Source organism: Thalassophryne amazonica, chromosome 4 (genome assembly GCF_902500255.1).
Source record: "Thalassophryne amazonica chromosome 4, fThaAma1.1, whole genome shotgun sequence".
NCBI classification, from domain to species: Eukaryota; Metazoa; Chordata; class Actinopteri; order Batrachoidiformes; family Batrachoididae; genus Thalassophryne; species Thalassophryne amazonica.
The window spans coordinates 139515822-139532205 of NC_047106.1; the positions used below are offsets into that span (position 1 = coordinate 139515822).

The 16384-nt window shown below is 49.5% G+C and overlaps 1 protein-coding gene and 1 long non-coding RNA gene across 2 annotated transcripts in view; one reads left to right on the forward strand and one right to left on the reverse strand.

Annotated features, from left to right (window-relative positions):
• The window catches only part of gpr4 (G protein-coupled receptor 4), a 32422-nt gene extending 29752 nt beyond the window's left edge, over positions 1-2670 (reverse strand). Inside the window, 1 exon segment of the mRNA XM_034168684.1 lies at positions 2180-2670. Within this exon segment, the coding sequence (XP_034024575.1) occupies positions 2180-2308 (129 nt within the window). The 5' untranslated portion in view covers positions 2309-2670.
• Positions 1-15373, forward strand: part of LOC117508837 — an 18934-nt gene extending 3561 nt beyond the window's left edge. Inside the window, exons 2-3 of the long non-coding RNA XR_004560211.1 lie at positions 7312-7317; positions 15358-15373. This is a non-coding gene — a long non-coding RNA (uncharacterized LOC117508837). The remainder of the gene's footprint in view (positions 1-7311; positions 7318-15357) is intronic.
• Positions 15374-16384: the final 1011 nt, after the last annotated feature.

The following is a 16384-nucleotide window of genomic DNA, read 5'->3' on the forward strand; positions in this document are numbered from 1 at the left end:
CCAGAGTCCAAGACAACGGAGAGACCTCCAAACCCTTCCTAGTCTCCAACGGAGTGAAACAGGACTGTGTGCTTGCTCCCACCCTGTTCAGCCTTATGTTCTCAGCCATGCTGACTGATCCTTTCAGTGATACTAACATAGGCATCGGCATCAGGTACTGAACAGATGGATCAGTTTTCAACCTCAGGAGGCTTCAAGCAAAAACCAAGGTTTCGACAGACATCATTAATGAATTCCTGTTTGCTGATGACTGTGCCCTCAACGCTGCCTCGGAAGCCTCCATGCAGCTTTGTGTGGACAAGTTCTCTGATGCCTGCAACAGCTTCGGCCTGACAGTCAACACGAAGAAGACAAAAGTGATGCATCAGCCAGCTCCAGGCAAGCCATACATTGATCCAAACATCAGCATCAGCGGGCAACGGCTGAATGTGGTGGGACAAGTTCACCTATCTCGGCAGCACGCTCTCCAGAAACATTGTCATTGAATACCAGACTATCAAAAGCCAGCGCTGCCTTCGGCAGACTCCACAAGAACGTCTGGAACAGGAGGGGCATCACTCAAGAGACTAAAATCAAGGTGTACCAGGCCATAGTTCCCACCACACTACTCTATGGCTGTGAAACCTGGATGGTATACCAGCGTCATGCTAGGAAGCTGAATCACTTCCATACGACATGCCTCAGGAAACTCCTAGGCATAAGATGGCAGGACAAGACCCCAGACATAGAGGTGTTAATTCGAGCTGCTCTGCCTAGCATCTTTACCATCTTGATGCAGGCACAGCTTCACTGGGCAGGTCATGTAGCCAGAATGCCAGACCACCGGCTGCCAAAGAAGCTGGTGTTTGGTGAACTGCAACACAGAAAGCGCTCTCCAAGACTGCCGAGGGAAGCGCTTCATTGACACTCTAAAGACCTCCTTGAAGGCTTTCAGCATCAGCAACATGACCTGGGAGCAGACAGCTGAGGACAGAGGCAGCTGACAAGCAACCATCTGCCAGGGAGTAAAATCTCACAAGGCAAACAGGATTGCTGCAGCTGAGCAATGCAGAGAAGCCAGGAAAAACGTGCCAACAGGAGCCCTGCAGCTGCCACCATTTCCTGTCCACATTGTCAGAGACCATTTCGGGCGCAGATTGGCCTCATCAGCCATCTGCGCACCCACAGATCTCGACCCCGAAAAAAAAAAAAAGATGACTAGATGGTCCTTGTCGTATCGACGGATGAAGATGGTGGTGATGAAATATGAAGTCCACAAATTTTGCAGTATTATGTTTGAGAAGAAATATATGAAATAATCACTTTTCTTTGATACAAGTGTCAGGACCCCAAACCCCAGGCATGTTTTCTGTCCATTTTTCGTCATTATCCCGGACAACAACCAAGGTATTTTAACCTTGTGACAGAAAAGATTTCCATTTAGACAAAATGTTTTTTACACTCACATTTTTATCATACTTTTTATATAAAATGATTGGACAAAATCATATTATTGTAACCCAACAGGCCCATGACAGTCAGCAGGTTTTCTTGAACAAGAGTTGAGCAAGTGTTGCATGAAACAGAGCTTCAGTATGGGCATGAATTGTGGCCTATAATAAAAAAGCAAATTATTCTGCTCCTAGTGCACTAATGTTGGATGCTAATGATTAGTGATTATGTTGCTCTTCTGTAGAATGTTAACGTTTGTTTGCTTGCTATCAAGCGCATTAGATGCTATGATCCTAGTGCACCTTCAATGCAGCAGAGATACAGCGGCTGAGAAGGTCACTTACAATTACAGGGCTGTTTGTGAAATGTGGGGACAAGCTCGAGTTCCTGCCGCAAAAACGGGCCTCATGAGACTGAAGACAAATGGAGGTATGAACTACTACACGTGTGTGTGCGTGCGTGCATGTGTGCGTGCAAGCGTGCGTGCATGTGTGTGTGCAAGCGTGCGTGTGTGTGCGCGCGCGCGCGCGCGTGTGTGTGTGTGTGTGTGTGTGTGTGTCACTTATATCACTTATGTATGTGCTGTCCATATTCTTGAGCCGCTTGGGTGAGTAAGAAGAGATATTTAGGAGTACCTTAGGATACACTAGTAGAGTTCCACTTTAGATTTGGAATGTATCATAGAAGATATACCTTACTGAATTTACGTGTGTGTGTGTGAGTGTGTGTATATGTGTGTGTCCTTTACCTGCAGATAGGCGGCCCATAGAGCCATGCAGTTAGTGGGCAGGCCCAGAACAATGATGATGATGTAGAGGGCGGGCTGGAAGAACTGGTCCACCTTACTGTCCACATCGCAGAAGGAGATGTTGCACATGGTCTCTCGCTGTGTGCGCAGCTGCTTTCAGCTCAGTGCTTCTCTTTGCAGCGTCACCTTGTTCCAGCACGCTGACACTGACATGTTGACTTTGGCGATGTGCTCGGCGTCAGCACAGCTGTCCGGTGAGGGTGATGTGGAGTGACGGAACAAAGACACACCAGAGCATTTCATGGTTGCTGGTTCTTAAATCACTGTCCTTTTCGCCCTGTGGGCTTGGTGAGGAATAATCATGTTTCAAAGCTGCCTGCTGCTTCCATCACTGCACAGTAAAGAAGAAGCAGGGAGAAAATGTGTTGAAATGAAAGCTGCCTTATCGACCGGAGCCAGGCCTCCTGCGCCCCTACGGGGCCTCATCAATCTTTTAGAGATGTTATGTGACTGGGTGAATCCATCCTGGTGACATATAATGCTGCTGCTAAACCAGGCAGAGGTCTGAAGAGGACGTCTGCTGTCTTTCAGCTCCTTGAACATCTGCAAGAAATAAAGACCCCTGTGTTAGGAGGTTCAACAATTAAACATCCAAATGCTCTTATGCTCACCCACATGCTGGCTGAACTCCAGCAACAGCTTCTTTTTTCTGTGATAGGAACTGCAACAATGTGTTGCACTGAATTCAGCTGACTGTGAAAATAATTAAATCAGTAAAAGAACATCAGTCCAAAAACAAACAAACAAATAAACAAAAAATAGAGAAAATCTTCATTTTCCTGCCACAAAGTCTCATGAGGCGGCCTTCAGGCTGGTCTGATATAGTCTGCATTCACTTAAAATTAGGGATAGGACGACTCATCATAATCGTCAACGAGCCATTTATTAAATAAATTTAACCCTTAAAAGAATAGAGCTGCCACCGCTCCCTTCTCTCAGTGAAGAAAGTGTGTGAACCTCAGCAGGTGAGTTTAGGCCCCCTGACACTTGCATGACTTTGATCCATGCAGTTGCACGCAGTGTGTCCTGCAGGAGAGTAAACTTGTTGTTAATGCGTGTAGACTGAACGTGAGAGGGGCGCCTGCACGTGCAATGTGCAATTGCGTAAAGAGAGTTTTGAAATGTTTGAAATGAAACATGAAAGTTTTTTGAAATCTTTCACACATAAATGTTGTGCTACAAACGTGAAGTGGTAGTGAACGTTGCACAGTCAATGGAAAAGCCATTGTCTGTCTTGCTAGTGGGAAGGCCCCAGGGAGTGACGGCATCCCATCAGAAGTCTTAAAGAGTGGGAAACCTGTGCTGCTAAAACAACTGCAGAATCTTTTCTGCATCTGCTGGGACACATTCCTCAGGATGTACGAGATGCATCGTCACCTTGTATAAGAACAAAGGAGACAGAAGCGACTGCAATAATTATCAAGGCATCTCCCTTCTCAGCACTGTTGGGAAGGCCTTCGCCTGTGTTGCCTTAGCACGTCAACAGACCTTGGCCTCACGTGTTTACCCAGAGTCCCAGTGTGGCTTTTGAGCTGGGAGGTCTACCGTGGAAATGATCTTTTCAATACGCTAGCTGCAGGAGAAGTGTCAAGAGCATCAAATGCCACGACTATCATCTTCATTGACCTGACCAAGGCTTTCTACTTGTTCAATTGAAGCGGGACTCTTCAGGCTCCTGCAAGATCAGCTGTCACCCAAAACTCCTCGCAGACTATTCATTCCATGAGACATGCACAGGACAGTTTGCTTCAATGGATCTGGGCCACATTCCTAAAGATCTACTGTATGGTGAGCTGGCAGAGGGCACTCGTGTGGCTGGCCGACCACGCCTGCACTTCAAGGATGTCTGCAAGAAGGATACATATGAAAATGTATCCTGTAAGCCTGGCACCTTACTGTCAGAACAGGTGCACAGAGGGCTGAGCAGGAGAGGAACCAAAGCCTTGCTGAGCAACGAGCTAGGAAGAAGGAGCTTCAGCAGGCATCACAGTACACGTGTAGCAAATGCAGGACAGATAAGATAACAAAAGCCTTTATTCATCCCTCAATGGGGAAATTTCAGTGTCACATCGCAGCATAGAAAGTGGGAATAGACAGAAGGGCATGCAATAAAACAAACAAGTATCTCTTAAAAAACAAGAACTAAAAAAGCACTGAGTGCCGGGTAAAGCTAAGGCTACCATTGTTCAGTTCAATGCCACACTGCTGGGATGTTATACACTGTCAGGATGTAAAAGTGATCAGGGATCTCGAGATTGTCACTCGAGCATTGGACTGATAAGTCATTTGTGTCATAAAGTGATCCTTAGATTAAAGTGATCATAAAGTGATCCTTAGATTTACTTTGGCTTCACTGCAGACAGTATGAAGGCAAAATCTTTCATGGTTGGTGTGGTCAACTTAATTTCATTTGTTAGGGCCCCTTCACACATAGTACGAATGTGGTCGAATTGCGCATGAATTGTGCATGAACCAAGAATCATATGCAATATGTGTAAAATCATAGCTGGCTCTAATGTCTTGTACACCTGTTACTACAACTATTTGCACACAGTAGCGGCTGAAAGACAGTGTGTGGGCTGTGAGAGCCCATGGAACCCTCTCACAGCAGGTGTGAGCGAAATTCCAGCTGACACACATGAACATCTAACACCGCTTGCTTGGCACTTACAAAAATGTGTGGCCATTCACACTATTAGCATGAAAACAGTCAGCAGACAATCACTTTCAAGCCAGATGTGAAATTTGTCTATGTGTGGCTTTGCAAACAGACACAGTGACACGTTGGTGTGTGTGTGCTGAACTGACAGGGGGTGTGGAGATCCCTGGTTCTGGACATCCCAGCTGAAGAGCATGTACCGTGTTTGGACAGACATGAACTAACAACTCCCCACTGTGATGTGCTTGTTGTTGGGAAAGTGTAGTGACACGGACCCACAACAGGGGGCGCAAATGAACGGTCAATAGATGAGCCAAAATATAACAATTTAATGTTGTGAATGTGCACAACGAACATACAGACAATCTCAGAATATCACAACAGTCAATACACAAAGGTGACGTGTGGGCAGGCTCGAGGATAGAAGACGTCTGTCCTGAGGAGAGCCGGAACCACACGATTTCCGCCGCCCCAGAACCTGGTGAATACTGGAGCCGCCAAGTCCCAAATTCCCAGGTGATCACCGTCCCCGACTGTCGGATCTGGTACTGCTGGCGAAGAACAAAGACAGTCAAGTGTGGGTGTGTGTACACCCAGTAACAATAACGGTGGGATTGCCACCTCCACCTCTCACTCAATAACTTGCAGAGTACTGAAGATTCCTCAGGGAAAAGAGTGCCTTCTAGCGCTCTCTCAGCTTCCACTGACAGCGGTACCGGTGCTCCTGCAAACACTCACAATATACAAACAATATTGCAAAACGGCTGAGGATATTACCTCCAATGAAGTATGATATCTCGGCAACGAGGTGGAGATGACGTCTGGTCTTTATGGAGTGAGATGATGTTGAGTAGATGGGTGACAGCTGTCAAGAGGTAATGAGCGACAGCTGTCACCCCCGGCTGTGTCCATGGCGGCAGCGCCCTCTCGTGCCTGAAGCCCGCACTTCAGGCAGAGTGCCCACTGGTGGTGGGCCAGCAGTACCTCCTCTTCTGGCGGCCCACACACAACAGGACCCCCCCCCCTCAACGGGCGCCTCCTGGCGCCCGACCCGGCTTGTTGGGGTGTCGACGGTAGAAGTCGGCCAGGAGGGCCGGATCCAGGATGAAGCTCCTCTTCACCCAGGAGCGTTCTTCGGGTCCATACCCCTCCCAGTCCACCAAGTACTGGAACCCCCGACCCATCCGACGGACGTCCAGGAGCCGGCGCACCGTCCAAGCCAGCCCCCCGTCGATGATCCGAGCAGGAGGGGGCGCCGGTCTGGGAGCACAGAGGGGTGAGGTGTGATACGTGACACGTGGAAAACCGGATGGATCCGCAGTGAAGCCGGGAGTTGGAGCTTCACTGAGGCAGGACTGAGGACTTTGAGGATCTTGAAGGGGCCAATGTACCTGTCCTGAAGTTTCGGGGAGTCCACCTGGAGGGGGATGTCCTTCGTGGAAAGCCACACCTCCTGCCCGGGCTGGTAAGCAGGGGCCGGGGATCACCGGCGGTCTGCATGGGTCTTCGCCCTCGTCCGGGCCTTCAACAAGGCAGAGCGGGCGGAGCGCCACACCCGACGGCACTTCCGCAGGTGGGCATGGACCGAGGGCACACCGACCTCTCCCTCCACCACGGGAAACAACGGGGGCTGATACCCCAACACACCTCAAATGGGGAGAGGCCGGTGGCCGAAGACACCTGGCTGTTATGCGCATACTCGATCCAGGCCAGATGGTTACTCCAGGCCGTCGGGTGCGCGGATTTGACGCAGCGTGAGGGGTCCTGTTCCAGTTCCTGGTTGACCCGCTCTGCCTGTCCGTTCGTCTGTGGATGGTACCCGACGAGGAGGCTCACGTGGGCCCCCAGTTCCCTGCAGAAGCTCCTCCAGACGTGTGAGGAGAACTGGGACCACGATCTGAGACGATGTCGGAGGGTATCCCATGCAGACGGACAACGTGGTGGACCAGGAGTCTGCTGTCTCCTGGCTGTTGGGAGCTTTGGGAGGGCCACGAAGTGGGCCGCCTTGGAGAAACGGTCCACTGATTGTGAAGATGGTGGTGTGGCCCTGGGACGGCGGGAGGCCCGTGACGAAATCCAGCCGATGTGGGACCAGGGGCGATGAGGCACCGGCAGCGGCTGGAGGAGTCCTTGGGCCTTGCGTGTGGTACTGCTGCCTTGCCCCTGGCACAGGTGGTGCAGGCCTGGATATATTCCCGGGACTTCCTCCTCCATAGACCGCCCACGCAGAAGCGCTGGCCGGACAACTGCCATGGGCCTTCGCACCCCTGGATGACAGGAGAGCTTGGAACCATGACAGAAGTCCAAGACTGCAGCTCTGGCCTCTGGTGGGACGTACAGACGGTTCTTCGGACCTGTTCCTGGGTCCGGGCTCCGTGCCAGGGCCTCCCGGACGGTCTTCTCCATGTCCCAGGTGAGGGTGGCCACGATAGTGGACTCAGGCAGGATGGGCTCCGGTGGATCCGACAGTGCAGTTTTGACCTCCTCTTCGTGTACCCGGGACAAGGCATCCGACCTCTGGTTCTTGGTCCCGGGGCGATAGGTGATCCGGAAGTCAAAACGCCCGAAGAACAGTGACCAGCGGGCTTGCCTGGGGTTCAGCCGCTTGGCGGTCCTGATATACTCCAGGTTCCGATGGTCAGTGAAAACCGTGAACGGCATAGACGCTTCCTCCAACAGGTGTCTCCACTCCTCAAGAGCCTCTTTCACCGCAAGGAGTTCTCGATTGCCGACGTCATAGGTCCGTTCAGCCGGGGTCAACCTGCGTGAAAAGTAGGCACAACGGGTGAAGAACCTTATCGGTCCTCTCCGTACTCTTGGGACAGCATGGCTCCTATCCCTGAGTCAGAGGCGTCCACTTCAACCATGAACTGGCGGCTAGGGTCGGGCTGCACCAAAACTGGCGCAGTAGAGAACCGTCGTTTCAACTCCTTGAACGCGGCTTCGCACCGATCCCACCAGGTGAAGGGGACTTTTGGAGAGGTCAGGGCTGTCAGGGGGCTAACTACCTGACTGTAGCCCTTAATGAACCTCCTATAGAAATTAGCGAAACCGAGGAACTGTTGCAGCTTCCTACGGCTTGTTGGTTGGGGCCAATCTCTCACCGCCGCAACCTTGGCCGGATCAGGGGCGACGGAGTTGGAGGAGATTATAAACCCAGGAAGGACAAAGATGTGCAGTGAAACTCGCACTTCTCGCCCTTCACAAACAGTCGGTTCTCTAACAACCGCTGCAGGACCTGACGTACATGCTGGACATGGGTCTCAGGATCCGGAGAAAAGATGAGAATATCGTCCAGATATACGAAGACGAATCGGTGCAGGAAGTCCCGCAAGACGTCGTTAACCAAGGCTTGGAATGTCGCGGGGGCGTTGGTGAGGCCGAACGGCATGACCAGGTACTCAAAGTGACCTAACGGGGTGTTAAATGCCGTCTTCCATTCGTCTCCCTTCCGGATCCGAACCAGGTGATACGCATTTCTAAGATCCAGCTTAATAAAGATTTTGGCTCCATGCAGGGGGGTGAACACGGAATCTAACAATGACAACGGGTATCGGTTGCGAACCATAATCTCATTCAGCCCCCTGTAATCAATACATGGACGAAGTCCGCCATCTTTCTTGCCCACAAAAAAGAAACCTGCCCCCATCGGGGAGGTGGAGTTCCGGATCAGCCCGGCAGCTAATGAGTCCCGGATGTAGGTCTCCATTGATTCGCGCTCAGGGTCGTGAGAGGTTGTACAGCCTGCTGGAACGGGAACTCAGCGCCTGGAACCAAATCAATGGCACAATCGTACGGACGGTGCGGGGGAAGGGTGAGTGCCAGATCCTTGCTGAAGACGTCAGCAAGATCGTGGTACTCAACCGGCACAGCCGTCAGATTGGGAGGGACTTTGACCTCCTCCTTAGCCTGTGAACCAGGAGGAACCGAGGATCCTAAACACCCCCGATGGCAGGTTTCGCTCCACTGAACCACCACCCCAGACGGCCAATCAATCCGGGGATTGTGTTTCAACATCCATGGGATGCCCAAAATCACGCGGGAGGTAGAAGGAGTTACAAAAAACTCAATCTCCTCCCGATGGTTTCCAGACACCACCAGAGTTACTGGTTGTGTCTTGTGTGTGAGTAAAGGGAGGAGGGTGCCATCTAGTGCCCGCACCTGCAATGGCGAAGGAAGCGCCACCAGAGGGAGCCCTACCTCCCTTGCCCATCTGCTGTCTAGCAGATTCCCTTCTGACCCCGTGTCCACCAGTGCTCGGGCTTGAAGGGTTAAATCCCCGCTCAGGATTGTGACTGGGAGTCGTGTGGCAATTTGTGTGTGTCTCACTTGAATGTTTTGACCCCCCCTTAGCCCAGTCTCTAAGGGCGAGTGTTGTCGTTTTGGCCGTTTGGGGCAGTTTCTCTGTGTGTGCTCAGTTGAGCTGCAGAGAAAACACTCTCCACGGATCAGCCTCCCCATTTTGGCCCGGTGTGTTTCCCTAACAACGTCAGCAGGGGGAGCTGTTGCCCCACAAAGCGCTGCGGCTGTGGAGCATGGGGAGGGCGGCCCCTTTTCGAACCCGGAAGGGAGAGGGGCGGCGCGTATCCGGTCACGTCCTTCGCCTCGCTCCCGACGGCGTTCCTCCAACCGATTGTCTAACCGTATAACGAGATCGATAAGCCCATCTAAATCCCGCGGTTCCTCCTTAGCTACCAGCTGCTCCTTCAGAACCAACGACAGTCCGTTTATGAAGGCGGCGCGGAGCGCAGCGATGCGGAAGTTGACTGCATAAGCGGCTGCGCTCTCGCGTCCCTGTCTCATTGACAGCAGCACTGTTGAAGCGGTCTCTCCTCTGTTAGGGTGATCAAACACTGTTCTGAACTCCCCCACAAACCCAGTGTATGCTGATAACAACCGTGAGTTCTGTTCCCAGAGCGCCGTAGCCCGGGCGCGTGCTTTACCCCGAAGCAGAGCAATCACATAAGCTATTTTACTAGCATCTGACACGTACATGACGGGACGTTGTGCGAAGACGAGCGAACACTGCATAAGAAAGTCCGCGCACGTCTCCACACAACCTCCGTACGGCTCAGGAGGGCTTATGTATGCTTCAGGGGATGGTGGGAGGGGTTGTTGAACCACCACTGGAACATTTATATCCTGCACAGGGTCGGCAGGAGGACGAGCTGCAGCAGCGCCCTGAGCGCTCGCCGCCATCTGTGCGGAGAGAGCCTCCACCCTGCGGTTCAGAAGGACGTTTTGCTCAGTCATTTGATCCAACCGAGCCATAAAGGCGGTGAGAATGTGCTGCAGCTCACCAATCACGTCTCCTGCAGACGCCTGCGCTCCCTGCGCTCCCTGCTCTCCCATTGGTCGTTCAACAGCCGGGTGACGCCCCTCGGAGTCCATGACGCTGGCCGAGATATCCTGTTGGGAAAGTGTAGTGACACGGACCCACAACAGGGGAACCACACGATTTCCGCCGCCCCAGAACCTGGTGAATACTGGAGCCGCCAAGTCCCGAATTCCCAGGTGATCACCGTCCCCGACTGTCGGATCTGGTACTGCTGGCGAAGAACAAAGACAGTCAAGTGTGGGTGTGTGTACACCCAGTAACAATAATGGTGGGAATGCCACCTCCACCTCTCACTCAATAACTTGCAGAGTACTGAAGATTCCTCAGGGAAAAGAGTGCCTTCTAGCGCTCTCTCAGCTTCCACTGACAGCGGTACCGGTACTCCTGCAAACACTCACAGGAGTGGATATTACCTCCAATGAAGTATGATATCTCGGCAACGAGGTGGAGATGACGTCTGGTCTTTATGGAGTGAGATGATGTTGAGTAGATGGGTGACAGCTGTCAAGAGGTAATGAGCGACAGCTGTCACCCCCGGCTGTGTCCATGGCGGCAGCGCCCTCTCGTGCCTGAAGCCCGCACTTCAGGCAGAGCGCCCACTGGTGGTGGGCCAGCAGTACCTCCTCTTCTGGCGGCCCACACACAACACTTGTGTCTGCTTGCTGTCCTCATGTGGATATACGTAAAATCATATATCGCTGTTGCAATGGGCTGCAGCGAGCACGCGCACGCTGCGCACATTGATAGGCTACCCCAGGTGAAATGAACCGTCAGATCATAACACGCAGCAGGCGATCTGAATGTCATGTCACCCATGTGAGCTCTATTCCACATGAATAGAGCTCACGTGGGTGCTCTCTGTGTGGCTGGAGAACAAAGCTGTCCTGTGGTGCGCCATCTAAAAGATATGCATTTCGGGCCAGACACGTGTGCAGAAGCAGTGGAAGAAATGGATGCCATATACTCCAAACAAAAGACCACCCAGACTGTTATCAGCAGCAAGTCTAAAACCCTGGGTCAGTCATCATATGGGGGTATTGTGTCAGAGCTGTTGGCAAAAGTAATTTGCACTTTTGTGATGGGAGCATTAATGCAGAAAAGTGAGATTTTAAAGCAGCATATGCCGCCTTCAAGATACTGTAAGTTTCCCAAGGACGTCTATGCATTTTTCTACTGTAAATCAATCAATCAATCAATCAATTTTTTTATATAGCGCCAAATCACAACAAACAGTTGCCCCAAGGCACTTTATATTGTAAGGCAAGGCCATACAATAATTATGTAAAACCCCAACGGTCAAAACGACCCCCTGTGAGCAAGCACTTGGCTACAGTGGGAAGGAAAAACTCCCTTTTAACAGGAAGAAACCTCCAGCAGAACCAGGCTCAGGGAGGGGCAGTCTTCTGCTGGGACTGGTTGGGGCTGAGGGAGAGAACCAGGAAAAAGACATGCTGTGGAGGGGAGCAGAGATCGATCACTAATGATTAAATGCAGAGTGGTGCATACAGAGCAAAAAGAGAAAGAAACAGTGCATCATGGGAACCCCCCAGCAGTCTACGTCTATAGCAGCATAACTAAGGGATGGTTCAGGGTCACCTGATCCAGCCCTAACTATAAGCTTTAGCAAAAAGGAAAGTTTTAAGCCTAATCTTAAAAGTAGAGAGGGTGTCTGTCTCCCTGATCTGAATTGGGAGCTAAATGTGGAGAGTATTAATTTCAGACCAGTAGGAGGGTGCAAGGACATTAATAGCTTTAAAAACAAACATTAAAATAATCAAATCAATTCATTTTTATAACAATTTTATTGATTTTTTTTAAACATTATAACAATTAAAGGACATGTACATAAACACAACCAAATGGACAAAAATCAACCACTACAAAAAGGAAACTACAAAGAAATCAGACAATGCAATTAAAACCACAACAAAAAGGGGGAAAAAAAAGAATGAAAAATACCCCATTTTCTCATCATGTTCACTTCAAAGTTTCATTAACCTGCCAGAGTCTGTTAAGCTTAGTTCCAGCCTCAGCATGGGTGGGAATGTCCAGTGCCCATATTCAGCCCAGTGGGCTTCCAATTCAGGTAAAAGAATCCTTTCGACAATAAATCAAGACTCTCTGCTGGAAGGTAGTCCATGAGAGGTTGCCAAGTGATCAGGAATAATTGTTCATTGCTTTTCAACACTGCACTAATCCTCTCATGAGGAAGTACAGAAAAAACAATTCTTTGTACCACATTGGAACAGTAGGAGGTTTGTCCTTATCCACCTCAATAGTATACATTGTATTGCTAAAAGTAACAGCTTATCTAGCAATTTAAATTTAACAGAGGGGAGTGATACAAACTTGGTTGGCAGGCCCGGTAGAAAGAGGCCCGGGATCTTTGGTTATCTTAGTTTTGAAAATACCACATAGCTCCTTTGCTACACATGACCAGAAACACGATATGTATTTGCAATTCCAGAATAGATGAATATAGTCCCCTCTTTCTCTGAGACATTTCAGATATTGTGGTGACAGGCCCGGGTCCATCTTATTCCAAATGGAAGGTGTTATATGTAATCTATGAAGAATTTTATAGCATTTCCTTGAGTCTATTACAAGTAAATACATTTCATTTTTTGATACAATTTAAAGCTTCTTGCAGAGCCGCCTCGAACAGCAGTCGCCACAACCATTCGGCCACAGCACATGCACTCTACATTCGTGTGTCACCTGTGCTGGAAACCAATTCAAATGGCGGCCAAGATGCACTGCCATCTGATTGTGCTCACAACATTCACACCGCATGAACCACAAACATCCAACAGGTAGCAAAAGCTCAAACAGTCAGTGTGTCATATCCGCTCACGAGCAACACAAATGGCATGTGAGTGTGTCGTGTCCTCCCTCCCACACCATAATCCAACATTGTCGAGGTGCGGCTAAGGTGCCGAAGGCTTGAATGGTGGCCGGAGTACAGTGCGATCGCTGCCCAGTGCAGCATGTACATCTGGACGGCTGTTATGTCCATGATGAAATAACTGACAGCTGTGGAACACCCATCATGGCATATCCTGCATGTCCTGCTGCAGGTGGAATCACCGGTCAGCGGTGTGCCCACACCACCACAACAGAGATAAAAACAAAAACCCAGCTGACCGGACAGCCATGTCATGTGACACGCGATCGCTTATGATCACGGCCTAGGAGTGCCCACCAAGGCAATCAGATGACACCAGCGCACGCAGGTGCATCAAAGTCGTCAGATGATCACATATGTGCATTCACCAAGATGATCATTATGTCGCAGCTAACCGCTGTGTCATCACTACTCAATGCTAGAGAACACATATCATGCCATGAAGAACATCACCTCTCAACATGCCACCGCAATGGACATGTGTCAGCAGACTCTCATGACATGATGAAAAATAAAAACACATATCACCTCTGGAACGCGTTCAGCTGTGCCTCAATGCGCACAGCAGACACCATCAAGCCAAGCTGTCACGTCTGAAAATATCCAACTGATCATGTGAACGGCCAGCTGGCGAGGCAAATGATACATCCAACACGTGTGTTACAGTCCACATGATGCAGTGTCCTTCGGGGCGCCACACGCCCATTGGCCAAAGACAGCTGGATACACAGAGTCTCTGTGTGGCTGGCTGATATGTTCATGATATGAATGAAATGATGCACTCACATCAGTTTATTAATTCCTTGTTTTACATCCATGGGCATGGTTCATGAACAAAAAGGAAAAGAAGGGTGATAATTCTTGTATTCTCTGCTTTTTATAACAGGAATTAAATATTTTAACAGAATATGAAAAAAAATGAAATCCATTTGTTTCCTCAATTCCAACACAGACTGTCAAGTAATCAGGCATCAATTACACATCATTATCAGTAACATGATTGTTTTACATTTAAACAGCACATTAATTGTTTTTAAAATGTCCTGTCCTCTCTCATTATTTGGTCATTTTCTTTTATTTATGTACATTGTACAACATTTAATTGCTTCTGCTGCTGTGTTAGTGCAATGTGGTATCACATCTCTCACATGGTCGCACTGTGTTCATGCTCGTGCACACGAGCATGCACGAAACCGTCGAAGCAGGACTGTACGCATCCGTACACGGCTGTCCAATTGTCTGTCCCTCCCGGCACAGGCCAGAATCTGGCCTTTTTCTGCCTTTTTCAGCCTGTTTCTGCCTCATTTAGCCAACTTTGTGCTATGTGCGGAGGGGCCATAGATGTGTTTGAAAGGAAGAACTGTACAAAATAACACCTCAAACACTTCAACACTTGGTGTCCTCAATGTCAAAAACATCTCTTCAGTGTTGTGAGAAGAAATGGCAACACTGCATCATGGTAAATGCACTCGCATCCCAAGTTTTTTGGAATGTGTTGTGGGAAATGGATTATATTTAATGAATGAAAGGAAGTTAACCTTTGGTTTGTTTTTCACTGTTGACTGTTGTGAAAGTGTAGGAACACGGACCCACAACAGGGGCGCAATGAACGGACAATGGAGAGAGTAAATAACAAGATTTACTACTGAAACAAGCACGAGTAATACAACAAACACAATTTGGGGTCGAATCCGCTGGTGTCGTGTGGGCAGGCTCGAAGGTAGGAGACGTCTGTCTCAGTCGAACCGGAACCACCCAGATCTCCTCTGCCACCGAACCCTGGAAATACTGGAACCGCCAAGTCCCGAATTCCCAGGTGGCCACTGCCTCCGCTCGTCGGATCCGGTACTGCTGGCAGGAGAGAGCAACAACACACAGGAGTGGATGAACGCACCCAGTAACAGAGAGGGGAGAAGCCGCCTCCACCTCTTGGCAAAGTATAGCAGGAAGGTGAGTACTTATCCAAAGAATGAGGTTTTCAGTAGTCACCAGTCCTGAAAAAGGTTTTAACAGTCTTAGCTGATGATGCAATGTATAACTGCAGAGAATACTACCTTGGTCTTAGGCGATATCTCGGCACTGAGGTGGAGACGCCGTCCTCCTGATATACCTCGGTGCTGAGTAGAACAGCTGTGTCTGGTGATGGGTGACAGCTGTCACCCAGGCTACTCCCATGATGCGGCAGCGCCCTCTGGTGCCTGGAGCCCGCACTCCAGGCAGGGCGCCCTCTGGTGGTGGTGGGCCAGCAGTACCTCCTCTTCAGCGGCCCACACAACAGTTGACAGCATGATGTAAATATAAGAATGACATTTTTTGTTGTCTTTTCCATACAGTGTCTTTTTTCTGATTTGTGGTTACATCACATCATATCAGGATTGCTGTACACTGGCTTGAGAGCAAAACACACTTTTGACATCAGCAAAAAAATCTTTAAAAAAACACACAAAAGGGGTCCTTGTATTGAAGTAGGACACCATTAAAGATTGTGAGTGGAAGCAATTTGTTCAACATCAGAAGTGTCACAAATATAAAGAATGAGAGTCGACATTTCTCTGCACATGAGCCATTTCATCACCGAGGCAGTGAGATGATATCTCACAACACGGAACAAAACTCAACACTGCACATTGTCTTCAGAAAGAACAGTGACATGCATGATCCCAAACCACCATCAACCAGCCCGAACACAGTAATGCTGACCCGTGTGTGTGTGTGTGTGTGTGTGTGTGTGTGGAGGGGGAAGGCAGCGTGGTGGATTAGTGGTTAGCACTGTTGCTTCACAGCAAGAAGGTCGTGAGTTTGAGTCCCACCTGTGGCTTTTCTGTGTCGAGTTTGCATGTTCTTCCCGTGTTGTGTGGGTTCCCTCTGGGTGCTCCGGCTTCCTCCCACATGCAAAGACATGCAGGTTAGGTGGACTGGAAACTTTAAATTGTCTGTAGGTATGCGTGCATGTGTGTGTGACTGAGTGAGAGGGAGGGAGAGAGGTTGTTCTAAGACTTTTTATTAATTATCTGTGTGAACTTGGTGATTCATGCAAACATCCAGTGATGGTAAACAGGGAACTAATATGTCAGCCTTGTTCACTGTATTCTTCTCAAAAGTACCGCATTCAGTATGAGCAAAGTTTTCCAACTGACTTTATATCACCAGCCAAAAGAGCAAATAAACGGATTTAAAAAAAAAACGACCGGAGTGGAGGCAGTGACTGACACAACACGAGCCATTTTCAGCTCTGTCTTGTCA